Source organism: Euprymna scolopes, chromosome 10 (assembly GCF_053919585.1).
Source record: "Euprymna scolopes isolate OS-2025 chromosome 10, ASM5391958v1, whole genome shotgun sequence".
Lineage (NCBI taxonomy): Eukaryota > Metazoa > Mollusca > Cephalopoda > Sepiida > Sepiolidae > Euprymna > Euprymna scolopes.
The window spans coordinates 53,004,236-53,019,530 of record NC_136491.1 but is presented as its reverse complement, the minus strand read 5'-3'; the positions used below and the strand labels follow the sequence as shown (position 1 = coordinate 53,019,530).

Sequence of the window (15,295 nt, the reverse complement as noted above, 5' to 3'; positions counted from 1 at the left end):
AGAAATATAAAACGTTAGAATTTACATTTAAAACTGAAGACGCTTTGATGTTTTCTAGTTTGTATAGCATTAAAATCATCGCAGAATCTCATGTCAGAATCATTTGTTGCTGGTGATAATAGAAGTTAATTGATTTGAAATGATTTCACACGTGTTTCTTTATGTTTTTAAAAAGCAAAAAAATATTTAACATCCAATTTCTATTATAAAATCACTTAAGTGCATTTGAAAGTTGTGCAAATATTATGAATTGATTAATTGCTGAAATGGCATTCAAACTTAATGCTTTTAGTATTTACAAAGCGAAATTCTTTTCTTTTTTTTAGTATTTGTCTGTGTCGGTTGTATAAAATGTTTTATTTGTAAGTCCATTAATGTTGTAGCTTTACTCTGTGTTTTAAGAGTTCTCTAAATAGTTCGTCTCTCCAAAATTCGCAAGAATTTATTTGTTGTTATATATGTACATTTTAGGTGATATTCGTTGTTATATATGTACATTTAAGGGGATAGCGATTAATAAAGGAGAAACACAACCATGTGTATATGTGTGTGTGTTTTTGTATACAGGGTATTTTACTCCTTAATAATAAGTTGCAGCTTCTAAAAACTAAATAGCATTTAAGCATAAGGATTTATTAGTTTTGTAGTTCAACGGTAAGACCACTCCTTCTATCTTAGATGCTATAGATAGAATTAGGCAGAATTTTGTTCACTAAAGAGAATGTCGTATTGATAATGTGCTAACAGCACATTCGAAAACGACGATTTTTGGTCAGTTGGAGTGTAGCTTCATTGTATTGTGTTGACCAGAAGGTATTTCTTCAAGTACATTTTTCTTTTTTACGTTAAAGTATTTGAAGGACGAAAGGAGCATACATTATAATGGTTATAAGTAGACGAGTTTTGCTGTAAATATGTTTTTTATTTGGCAGAGATTAGAAATCATTTCAGCATCCACCATGAAAAAACAACAGAATAGCAAAATACTAGTAATGCCTCTTCTGTAAAAAAAATCGTTACATTTCTTAATCGATTATGTACTCTATCAAGGCAGAAAAGTGTCTTCCAAAGAAACTTGAAAACAATAATCCATGTTATAACATATTTAGTTTTTATACAGATATAAAATAGGGCCTGGTGTGGGATACTTTCTAGTGCGGTAGAATTATCTTGCTATTTTTCTAACAACTTTAGAAACAAGTTTGATGTAAGATTTCTATTTTAGTTATGGTACGTATTATAAAACACGAAGGAAGCATTCATCTCAATTTCAGCAAAAAGAGAATCGCAGCGTTTTTGTTGAAAGGAATACGCTTCGTCTTAAATGTACTTGAAATTACCCGGAGCGTGTCCTTATTATAGCAATGCACAAAATCAGAGACGAAAGGACCAGAAAAGCCTCGCTGATATAGTGTCATCTGCATATATGGCAATTAATGATCTTAGAACGTATGATTGAGATAAATAATGGAGATGAGAGTAAATGATTAATTCAGGTTTGGTCTTTGAGGCACGTTGATGTCGATATTTCGTTTAACAAGTAATTTCATAAATCTATCTGAATGTAGTTGGTAGTGGGGCAGACATTCCCAAATATTCAATAACTAGCAGGCAAAGCATTATATCAAATCCTATCAATGACCTTTGATATATAACATACTATGTCTCTGGAAATAAAGCAATGCTTAAAATATCTACTAATTGTTTGATATTACAGTCAGTACATCAGTTGTCAACGTGGCAATTGTTTTTTTTCTGAACTAGTTGAAATCTTATTGATTTATTAGCAATACAAAGGACTTACACATGATTAACATCATGTTGATGGGTTTGTACAACACTGATCACTCCATTACTTTGAAATACCTCACAGATTTGAAGCTAATGACTACTCGTAATTACTTTAAAAAACATGCCTATATAAAGTTTATTGCAGTGCATATAATAAAAATAAAATATCTGCAAGACAAAATAATCCACTGGAATTTTCTTTTTTCTTTCCAAAGAATCATCATTTATCTAGCCCAAAAAAACTTAAGTATAACGATTATTGAGACAGATATATTACCAGATTAATATTTATTTGCATTGTGAAAGTGTTGCAAATTACCATATACAACCCAAAGAGAAAATAAACTAACGAAGAAAACACCAATTCCGTCTGTTCTGTCAATAATTTTTTGATGGAAATTATGAATTAAATAATAAAACAAAGATGCATCCTTTTAAATTTGGCATTTATCTTATTAATCTTTACCTTTTACTATGCATATATTTTTAGGTCATCCATTGTATTACAACTGTCTGTTGGTCTCGGTCCCAATACCGTCTTGCGCAAAGAATTAAATGCGGTTGCAGCTAGACTAGTTGAAAGTCTAATGATGTTTCAGATCAAGCTTTGGTGTCCTAGCTAATGTAGAAAGGCACTAGGTACGGCTTTTACACATAACTTCTACCTGAAGCTAACAGTTTTTGAATGCATTATTGAGAACGCGGGACTCGTTATCGGTCTTTATATCACATTCACTCTTGGCGAAACAGAAGACCGCACTTTTCGATAGAAATCTTGTTTGCAGGATTCTGAGAACGTCTTACTATTAGTCATCGATTCACAGTGTGTTTGAAAGTTGATCATCTGTTTTTGCCTTAAGATGTTCATGTCGGAAAAGAAATCATTACATTCAGTGTTTTCATAGAACATTTTTGTGACTTCGCTGCTTTTCTGAAGTCTCCTTTGCAAAAATATATTATTTTCTCATTTTATGTAAGATAGTAGATATTCCTATGTATGAATATGATAAACTTGCAATCGATGCCTTTTACATGCGTCGTCATAGCGACTTACCTCGCGTAATATTTAATTTGCCGACGAATTCTGACGTACTCACAGCGTCATATCGTCAATAATGTTTTTTTTCTTATGTCGACTTGTAGTCAAATCCTAAATCCTCCAGTACTTTCTCACTACTTTTCCCATTTACTTGCTACTAATGAGAAAGTGTTTTTAATCTCATTAGTGAACTTGGGAAGTAAATTCCAAAACAGAACTTCGTCGCTCTTTCAAAAATATTAATGTTCAAAGTTGAACATAATTCTGTATTCTGCAGAAAAAGTATGGAAATAAAAGCACTGTTCCTTGAGGAGAAGACACACATGCAAAGCAAGTAACAAATATGCATACAATTAGCAGTTGTAATTGCAATCTAATAATGACTTTTTTCTTCATGTACGCACAAACACAAGCACACACACACACACACACACACACACACACACACACACACATATATATATATATATATATATATATATATAGCAATTTATAAAATATATATGGCGATTAAGCTACACTGAATATTCCGCGTTTCATCCGCTCTAGGCCTCTTCAGGCTTATGTATTATGTATATATTATATCGTTATATATATTTTTTTTAAATTACTAACTAGCTCTACCTACGTATACTTAAAGTTTACGCATAAATCTATACTTTCGTATCTTAATTTTATGTGAGTAAATTAAGTAGTTATATATATATATATAGAGAGAGAGAGACAGACAGACAGACAGACAGACATACAGAGACAGAGAGAAAAAGAGAGAGGAAGAGAAAATGTGAAAGAAAGACAGGTCGACAGTGAGACATACAATTACAGTGAGTCAGATGTATTAATAGAAAAGCTGAAAGATCCGTATACGAAAGCGTAAACCACAATATAATATACAAAGTTGACACTTACTATTCAGATGATAATCTTGGTTCTGCCTTACTTTGACATCTAGACGCACATCATATTTTAGTTCTTTTATAAGACGAAGATTTTAGACGATCTTATCGTTTTATTAAGACAGTAATGCAATAAAATATATGTCGATTCGTTGATTCTATTGGAAATACGCATTTTTCATTTTTTTTTAACTTTTAAATGGTTTAATAAATTTTTTTGTAAAGGCATAACGATAGGGACACGCCATTTTCATCTAAACAAGTGTTTTCAACTTAGTGTTATCCGTTTAATATATGTCTCTTGTGAATGCTATGTATTAAACATGTAAAAATGTAGCTAAACACATGAGAAAATCTGAAAAGCGTTACTTTTTTCGATTTAAATATGCTTATTTACAAAACTATTTAGTATGGACTTTTTTAATTGTGCAGTTAACATTTCCAAACAAATATGGAAACATATATAACATGGGGCAGCTTTTTTAATTGTTCGCTACCACATAGGGAACCATCCTATCATGAACACTGTTAATCGTCTTGCCAATATTTTACTGTACTTGTGAATTTGTTTTGTAAATATGAAAAATAATTGAAACTAATTATGTTGTGAAATGTTTTATATTCTTACAAATACTCGAGCATATATTGTTAGTATCCATATTAAATAATGCCATATATATTTCTCTAAATTCATGGACTTTAAAATTAGAAATGTGTTATTTTTAATTATAAAGGCGCATGTTTTCATATTTAGTCTTTATCGTGTTTATAAATATACAAGTATGTTGTATTTTTGATTCTCATGCATAGAAAATTAATAAAATTAATTTAATCTCATCCTAGGTCTTAAATAAAAAAGTAGACATGGCCCAAGTTTACTGAAAACTTTCATAGTATACAGCAGATTTCGTCGAGCATTATCTCTTTTCGGAACGTTCTCTTGCAGTTTTGTCGTAGTCGTATGTTTACAGATTAACCATGTAAATGAATTACCATGAAACAATAAACGGACTTCTACTTGCTGATTTTCTGCTCCAACAACAACATTGCAAAAAAAAAGAAAATAGAAAGAAAAGCCATACTGATGATGGAGTATATCTTCGAAGTATATTTATGAATTTCTATATAAATTTCAAACAAAATAAATGTCTGTTTATTTTGTAATAATGCGTTGTTGTGGTTTCAAACGTATATTCTACTTATTTTATTATATTCAAACTCAACCAGTGCCTCTAAGGAACAAAAATCTTAACGTAAATCCCCGGTGAACAACGCACCTTCTGACATTTAAAAAAACAAACTACAGTTAAAGCAACAAACGGATATCTACTTGCTGATTCTCTGCTCCAACAACAATATGGCAAAAAAATAGAAGGGAAGCCATACTGATGATGAAGTATATCTTCGAGTTATATTTATAAATCCAATATAAGTTTCAAACAAAATAAATGTATGTTGTTTTTTGTTGTTGAATAATGCGTTGTTTTAGCTCCAAACGAATATAATACGTATTTTATTTGATTCAAACTCAACCAGCGCCTCTAAGGAATAAAAATCTTAACGTGATTTAAGAATGCTTCTGTTGTATGTTCTTGTAGGCCGTTCTGGAATATATATATATATATATATATATATATATATATATATATATATATATATATATATATATATATACATAAAAAGTGCATGGGTATATGCGTGTGTTTTTTATACTAATTAATAGATTTATAATATAGAGAGGTACATAGGTAGTAAGATAAAGTTGGCAAGTCGCTTCGAGTCAACATTTTTCACCTGCTATACTTTTCGAAACTTGCGTTGTTATATCTTTATACATTGTTCTCTATTCTTAATTCAAACGTTTCTTTCATGTCTATGCGGTTGGCTCGCTGAATGGCATTATGTTGTGTATTGACCACTCAATGATAACGCAACAAGGAAATTGTTTGAAAGCCGTACCTTTCTTATAATTCAAAGAGAGTAGGCGGCATCAGAGAAGAAGAAGAAGAAGAAGAAGAAGAAGAAGAAGAAGAAGAAGAAGAAGAAGAAGAAGAAGAAAAGATCTAAGCGGTTTCTATGTGTACACGCTTTCAAATTCTATTTCGGCACCCGTATAAATTCCCTGTTCATTATAAATCCGGAAAAGGTAAAGAAGAAATAGAAAAGAAAAAAATTAGCAAACGGAAGGAGGGCTTTCAGTAACCTGACATGACCGGAAGTCGATGCATTTTGGAAAATGTTCTTGCCTGTATAGCTTTTCTGAGGTAAAGAACTTTCACGAATTTCTTCCGTAAAAACTTTTAGTGCAAAGTGCCAATGGTAATAGTTGATAAACTAGGGCAAAAGGTAATACGCTACATCCGAGAATAAAATTTTTAAGATTGATTTAAACGTAATAGCACGGAAAGTGATATAGTAGTTATAGTAAGTTGGTTCTAAAGATACTAATGATATCTAGAATTGACGGTTCATCTGCCGTTATTGCCGAATTGCAATTATTCTATGAGAATTAAACGACACATACACATAATTTATACAGACACCGATACATACGCATAATTTATAATAATCTGATTTTATTTATAACTAATACAAAGTACAGACGGAACATTCCGGAATATATTCGGCATAAGCAAACTGAGATAATAGTGCCGGTGGGATTACCAATGTTAAGCAACGTTGATCATAGTAATTATCCAGATGACCAATAAAGAAAACCAGCCGCTGCGTGTATTACGACGCCGACAGCCCCAGCAGCTCCTGCATCCTCGCTTCACTCAAATGCATTTGTCAAAATTGTATTAATATAGAGATTCATCATATACTCATATTTACTGACAGCAAAAAAGGAGTTTTCATATATGATAATGCTTTAAAATGCAGGATATTTATTTAATATTTACCATTTCAATCGACTCCTATTGCAATCACATGTTGTGCCACAAGCAAAATTCATGCAACTATAATTTTATTGAAAATTACAAAGATTGTAGCATATTTGTTACACCAGGTGTGCAGTGCGGCAATTTTAAAGCGTTAAATTTATTGAAAAACGCGCTGATAAATTGTAATGTCTTACACTATTTTTAGATAGAGTTCCACAACTATACGTATTGTGTCAGTTTGTATTAAGAAGGCTGGTTGGTAATTATATTGCATTTCTGTTAAAGACAACGATAATAATTTTGGGTATTCCTTCTATCAAAAAGCAATATGATATTATACTTGATTACATTTATGCATTGAAATGATTAAATTAAATCCAATTCGAATTCTATTACGGAAGTTCTATGCCTAGCTTGTAGTAAGCAGGGGTCACCAGGGAAAACGAAGTAAAGGAAATAAGCTATAATAAAGTTTACGAACGCAATTTTCAATAAATTCTATTGTAAGTACACAACATACTAATAAATCGATGTTTGATAGATCCCCAATCTGCATTGGCAAAAATGAATATTATAAAACGCAAAAGGTAAAGATGAAAAGGATATATTTTGATAAAATAACAGCTAAATTGTTTGGAGTCAGGGTTGAAATCCTATTGAAATATATTTGGTGTATGGGAATCAGTGTGAAATCCAACTGCTAAATTTTGCTTGGGAACGACTACAATAATATATCGCAGAATCCCGTAAAAATGTATTTTTTATCCAGTCTAGCAACGCATACCAAAAGTATACACAAAACTGTTAGAAAAAGCACACACCACCTACCTTATTAATGGTATTACTTTCGGTACATACGCTGAAAGAAAATTTATATATCTGATATATTTATGCGCACAAATAGGGAAAGGAGCTACCCTTGTTGAAGTCAATGTGGACAACGGTTCTGTTTTAAACAGAGTTCAAACAGAGTGATAATGAAATACCAAAATGTTATACATGGCATCTATATAAACGAGATCTATACGAAGATCTTAATCAATCTTAATCAATCTTGATCAATCTTAATAAATTAATTATGCGAAGATCTTAATCAATCCAGTAATTGTAAGTGTGTTCATTTAAAAGAATTTCGAAATATATCTGCATTTGAAACAATAAAAATTGCAAGGAATTGAATGAGGGATACAAACGCTTTCGCTTAAAGAGACAAGTAGAATCGTAAAAAAGTTCTCTTGAATAAAGTACCTTAAATAGTGTGGGGAAAGTTTAGCATTCGGTAGCAAAAACGAATAGATATGAAAATTAAGAAAAAGACACGCCACCTATTTTTTAAGCGATAGAAACTTTTATCTGTTTTTTTTATTACATTTTCACCCCAAACAAGGCACATTGGCACTTTGGTGTAGAGGGCTACTATCAGGGGCAACAACTACTGGGGTACTATGTAGGGATTTGGGCAGCAAGATGTTGATGCCATAAATTAAGTGTATAACGTCACAGGAAAATTTATAAAGAGTGAGTGTGTATGATTACAAGAGAAAGTTAGAATGTACATCATATTCAATCCTCGAATCTCTTAAGTATTTTTGCAAAGGAGTGGCAAGCAAATGAGAAATTGTGATCTGTTACATTGCAATAAAACCAACAACGACCAACTATTAAAAATGACAGTAATGGCGCAAAAATACGATCTCCCAGCATGTTTAGTTACACAGTAGCATATATCAGTAATGTTTAACCGTATAATTCTGATGTTATCTTAAATGTCATCGCGTAGCTGCATGCTTTCGCAGACCATGGAATCCAGTACAAGAAAACTTGGAAAAGACCACAGTAAAGATAAACAATAGCCCATATATAGTCAGTTAAAGTGAAATAAATTAATTATGTCCACTGCTTTACTAACTCAACGCTTTGAATATGAGAATCTTTATTGGGTATCCGAATATGTATACATCTTATATATAAATCTAATATTAAAACTAGGTAACGGACTTTCCATTCTTTAGTGCATAACAAAATTGTATCAAATGTACAAACAATAAATAACTTATGGATGACATGTTTGAAGTTACAATTACCTGCCAGAGCATGTTGGAGTTTGTAGAGATTGAAAAGGTACATTTGATATATATATATATATATATATATATATATATATATTAAGTAATGTGATTTACAATTTAAAAATTAAAAAAAAAATTTTACATTTAAAAATCAAATTTGAATTAAATTAAAAAGCAGTTTCATAAGAAGGAACAGCAACAAAGTCAATTATCTGTACGATCGTTTCGGAAATCCGTGCTTTTTATTTGTGGTATACATGAAGTTATGTAGAACACTTATATATAGTTTTTTTTTTGGTAAGCACGGTCTCCTCATCAGCAAATTTAGGGGGATTTTTATTGAATTTAAAAGACACCATAAATAAACCTAGCATTAAAAGTAAGGCAGATGAATCTGAACAAATTGAAATAAAAGGTTTGGATTTAAAATTCATAAGAAAATTAATATAGGTTAGAGATAGAAATGAATAGAAAAAATATATATTTTTGAATTTACATAATAAATTTGATTTAAAAATATATAAAGATAGTTAACTTTTGATTTTTTTTTTAAATCAGGAACTGTGTTTAAAGTAGTCATTTAGATGTTTGCTATAGCTTTTTATTTTATTGAATGATGAATTTTAAAAGGGCGACGCTCGTGCAATAAATTGTTTCCGTTAGCGTATTTTGATTTAAAGACGCTACAGTTAATATATATAGAGAGAATATTTATTTTGCAAGTTTTTAAATGGAGATAATTGTCATGTGTTATTGACTTTATTCATTATTTGTTTTACGGGTCTAAGGGAGGTAATTGGTCTAACTTAATTTATTAAAAAAAAATTGTAATCTATTTTTACTAATGAGTAATTTTTAATGATTTAAGGTGGTTTATATTTATTAAATTTAAACCAACGTTTATGATTACATGTCAGAAGCTCGTGTCTTGAATTTAATAGTTTGGTTGTACTTTTTATATCTTCATATTTTAAAATTTTTAGGGTTTCTTTTGTACATAGTGCACAAAATTTATCTCCTGGTTTATATGATTTGCAAGTCTCAATTATTTGTCATTTTAAGTTGAAAGAAATATTGTTATTTTTTAGTTGCCAAATATAGTTGGATAAAGTAGTTTGGTTTGATAGAAAATTATTTTAAAAAGAATGTTTGTGCGTTTAAATTCTATGTTTTATTAGGCCAGATGTGGAACCAATATATATTACCTCATGATTATTGTGATTATTTTCCGTTAGGTCTATTGTTGGATTATTATGTGGTGGGTTGATTAGTAATTGATCGGTAGATTGATTTAAGTTGGTGTTATTATTTAATCTGGTAGTTGAGTTATGGCTGTTAATAGGTTCTTGTAGATTTGGAGTTTTTGATACTGTGCAGCTATAGATAACATTTTTAATTTCATATGAGCCTTGTAGGGGACATTTATTTTTTCTTCTACAGTTACAGTCCGATGTATTTTGTATAGTTGTATTTTGTAGTTTATTAATTTTCTTATTATTAGAGCTAATTATTTTCTGATGAAATTGTAAATCACATTACTTAATATTGAATTAGCTCTAGGACATTTAACTATCGAGCTTATTAAATATCTAAAGTACAACGAGCATTTCCTGTATTTTAATTAAACTAGTAATTTCACTGTTACATTAAAATACACTTAGCTCTTAAGACTATTATTCTAATCTCCTTTAAATAATATATATATATATATAGAGAGAGAGAGAGAGAAAGAGAGAGATTGAAAAGGTACAATTGATATATATATATATATATGTGTGTGTGTGTGTGTGAGTGTGTATGTGTGTATATATGTGTGCATATTAATTGTCCGCAATAATACTCACTCTTTTTTCCTTGTGCCCATTTGTGAATTATTTAACGGTAATCTATCTTTTGAATGCCTCCGAAATATCTTCCAGCACCGGGATTCCTTTGGATTTGTATTTCTGGATACCGGATTTTACAATTTTTTTTTATGTTACCGTCATTGGATCTTCTACTCTTCACTGGACCACCCATTAATGTGAAATCTTGTTTCCTATTTTCCCTATTCACTCTGCCTTACTATTTTTTAAACTTTTACAAAGTAAGCTTTATGACTCACTTACAATTTCATTAAATACGTTCCATGCAAAATCCGATTCCGCATTTTGCTAATTCCTATCCTCTGAAAAGAAGGAAGTATTTCTTTCGAAACTCCGCGAAACTTAATTAGTATCTCCCTTTGAAAATTAGATATAATTTAACTCTGGTCAAAGTTTTTTAAACATGTGTTCTATTAATTTTTCGTTCATATATATATATATATATATATATATATATATATATATATATATATATATGTGTGTGTGTGTGTGTGTGTGTGTGTATACACATAGAGAGAGATTGAGAGCGAGAGAGAGGCTGTTCCGTTTATAATATCTGTACTTTTTTCTTAATTTAACTCGTGTTTCTTCTTTCATTTATTTCAGACTTCACACAGTGGTCGCTCACAAGATTCAGAAAAAAACTGTTGCCATGGTACACTGGGTTACGCATGGGACCAGCCACGTATGCCATGTTCAGCCATGCGGTGTTGTAATCAAAGCGAAACTGTAGCAGTAATACCAGTGGATTATGCTTTAGGGTTCTGCTTTCGATGTATGGTAAGTGTACATGTCTCAAAATAAAAATCTCAAAGGCAGATGTTTAAATGTATGTCGTTGCTGGTTTTAAACAATATATTGCGCTCTTCTCAGAAATATGAGATATACGTTCTATGCAATTTCGGTAAAACAATATTTTGTGCTTGAATGACATTAATTGTTTAATGGTTGAACACGTAATTAAAACTCTCAGTATATTTTTTTCTCATTCGTTTGTTTTCGGTCTCGAAAAGATTCGGCACGTTTATCGCTTAAATTATATATATATATATATATATATATATATATATATATATATATATATATATATATATATATAGTATCATACTATGAATAAGCTAATCAATGTTTATTAATTTAAGACATTTTTCTGTAGATTTTTATCACTGAAATAAATGCTAAAATATTTATGAACGCTGTTCGAAAAAATAGCAAATGGCCGGAATTGTAATTACCTCACAAAGTGAAACATTCTTCTTATGTATATACATCACTTCGAGCCTCTACCACTGCATGTTGATTGATCCTCTTCCTCACTTTTCATACGATATCTTTCAATTTCGTCGACGTTAATGGACGTTTTATTCATGGCTTCGTTTTTTTAATTAGTAGTCGGATTGTATTACCAGATAGATACATGAATAGATAGGCATGATTCACTATAAGCAAAATAGACTATGATTGTACTTATATTGTGTAATCCTATTTAGTTTGTTACTACAGAGGAAAAGAATAAAAAAGATGGTAGGTTATAATACAGAAATGCTAATTAACTAAATAATATTTATTTTTTTACAATAAGCAATCCTAATAAAGAACTTTATGTGCTACGGGATTTAATTGTCTTCTGTTATATTAGATGAGAAGAGTTTAGAGCTAAAGTAACAATATGTTTGTTTGAAATGCATGTAAGTTTTAAAAAGGAATTATAGTGTAGATCTAAGACAATTTATATTCAAACAATAGACTAATTTCTGAATGAACGAAATGAATTCAAGCTGTAAGTAAATATTAGATAGTTATGTATGATATATTAGATAGATCTATGCAAACTGTACAAGTTATTGAGTAATAATAAGATTCCACCGTTTCACACATTTAAATATTACTTTATTTTAAAAGCTTTTCCTCTTCACATTAATACTGAAAAACAACCCCTGTTGTAAATTATAATTCTTTTGCCCCATATAAGTAATAGTTTATTAGTTACAATGCGTATTTTTAAAACATTTAAACCTTTAAAAAAAAAGGGGAGCAATTATTCTTACTTACACACTTACTTACACTTAGCGATACACAACCTGTCTAAAAGATATTCTATGTATTATGTGATCGACTATGATAAATTAAAAGCCTTGCAAATTAAATTTTATTTAGAAAAAATGGAAACAAGAAATTCGAACCAGATGAGTAATCTAACTAATTTTGTTCATAAACATCCTATCTGAAATATACGTTGTTCTTCAGCATTAAATCTACTTAATGGAGTTGATGTGAACCAAACTCTTAAAATAGCCTTCAAATTATAACGTATGTCAAAATAATTCTTTATGACGATTTTACTTTTTTCAAAGAAATGTATACTTCACAGGAGTTTAACTAGTAGAATTAACGGAAGCGGTGTTGAAAATCACGATGTATTTGTTTATGCAATTTTATTGCAATAAAGTGTTATACTAAGTATAATTTATTAGCGTATATTCTTATATTTACGACGGCTATTCTAAATTTAAAGCCTTCTAATATTTTAACTCAAAATATTGAAGAGCTACGTATACGAGAGTAATACCATAAAAAGACCGACCTTTAGTACTCCAAATCATTTTTCTACATAGACATTACCATTTTTAATGCACTTCTGCCAGGAATTCAATGACACTTCTACTTCTGATACGAACATGGTAGGAGTTGCTTTCGTACCAAGAGAGAGATGAAATTGTCAGGTCTTTTAAAAGGTTATATATATATAAATATATATATATATATATATACACATATATATATATATATATATATATATATATATATATATATATATATATATTTAGACAAATATTATTGAATAGCACGGAGTTATTCTGTTTTACAATCTTCCTTTTTATATTCTCCAATCTCCGAATAGCATTTTTTGTTCTTCTCGAAATTGTATATGTTGGATCCATAATCACGAGCGCTTTCGACAGAAGTACTTCTATCACCATCAGGCATATTGTAGAAATAAATGTAGAAACTGTTTTTTAATTTACATATATATACTTTTTTTCGTAGTCACGTGGTAGCTTGTTACAAGTTAGGTGGGCGGATTTTTTTATTCGTTTTTTTTTACATATATTAAACACATTTACATATACAAACACATATATACATATTAAAAAAAATGATCCCAAACATTTCAAAACGTTCCGGCTGCACTCATAATTAATATTATTTATTTGAGGCTTCTTTGTTTTAATGTACAATGCTTCGAGTATTTTTAGCCTATTTATATTTCTCTCACTCTGCAATACTCTTGTATTTTCTACCATAATTCTTCGAAATTCAGAATGGTGGCAGCCATGTCCCTTCAAATGTTATGATATGAAGGTGGACAGTCAATCTTCGCGACAATGTGTTAGTTGTTGAACCAATGTAGCTACTAATATTGGAGATACACTCTCCTATTGGGAAGCTAAATTTGTAAAATACATTGGTCCTTTCCAACAAGTCGTTTGTTTGCGAAATGTTGTTTTTCATTACAAGACTTTTTGTCTGTATTATTTTTTGATATATGATATATTTTATTTTTTTATTGTTATTGGGAACCACGTATCTACGGATTATATTTTTAAGAATACTCTCATCGATTTTTGAGTTCTTGTGTAACTGGTTACGGTAATATATATTAACAGGTTGATAATTTTCTTGAATATTACTAATTTGATTCAAATAACTAACGGCTAGTTTTACTTCTTTATCTACAAGAGAGTTAGGGGATTCATTATTTACTAACACTTGTTTTATATTTTTTTAATTCATTAACGAATATTTTTTTCTTGAGGAAATCACCTTTGCACGATGTATAAGATTCCTTATGATATTCGTTTTATAACGGAATGGACATTCACTTTTTAATTTAAAATACAGAAATTAATTGTAAAACAGAATGACTCCGTGCTATTCAATAATATTTGTCTAAATGAGAAACTGCTGCCTAAATATACACAATATATATATATATATATATATATATATATATATATATATATATATATATATATATATATATAGATACAATTCTTACTAAACGCCAAATGAAATGCCCTAGAAATTTTTAAGCGCAAGCTAAACAGCCCCATACTTTAAAAAGAACACTTAATAGAAGTATTATCTTACCTATAAATAGTGAGAACACTGCCTACATATTAAAAGTATAAAACGCCTACATATTAAAACTAAACCGAAAGATATTGAAATTTCTGAAACAACCTCCTCAAAAAGCAGAGAAATAATCCATAAACCTAAATCTAATTTCAAGATCAAATCTTGCAACTACTCATACCCTGATGTGTCTGTGTACAAATATACATTGTTGAAATAAGAGATATAAGTACATAAAAGGCGCATAATGATACGTAACACACTGAACGGTATTTTTTCCACCTTATGAAGCATGACCATCATTGTCATGTTGAAAGTGCAACAATTCTAAAAAACAATGCAAAATTAATGCACACGTCGTTTGTTGGACTCCGCCTTTATCTCTCACTCCCTTAATGTAATCAAACAAAGGAAAAACTCTTTTTTTTAATATTTCTCCGCACTCACCGTAAAATAACTATCCATGAAAATTATTGAGACACCGGTGTATTCCTTAACACATAGTGTATATACAGATGTAAATGTGAATAATATACTTTCCCCCGCATCTTTCCACATATGCTCTTACTTAATCTTCTCGTCAGCGAGCATTTTACTTTTTTATTCTTGAAAA

The 15,295-nt window shown here is 30.0% G+C and overlaps 1 protein-coding gene across 1 annotated transcript in view; it reads left to right on the top strand.

The window, feature by feature from the left end:
• The window catches only part of LOC145285994 (uncharacterized), a 1,089,650-nt gene that overhangs the window by 943,865 nt on the left and 130,490 nt on the right, over window positions 1-15,295 (top strand). Inside the window, exon 3 of the mRNA XM_080134585.1 lies at window positions 11,152-11,325. Within this exon, the coding sequence (XP_079990711.1) occupies window positions 11,152-11,325 (174 nt within the window). The remainder of the gene's footprint in view (window positions 1-11,151; window positions 11,326-15,295) is intronic.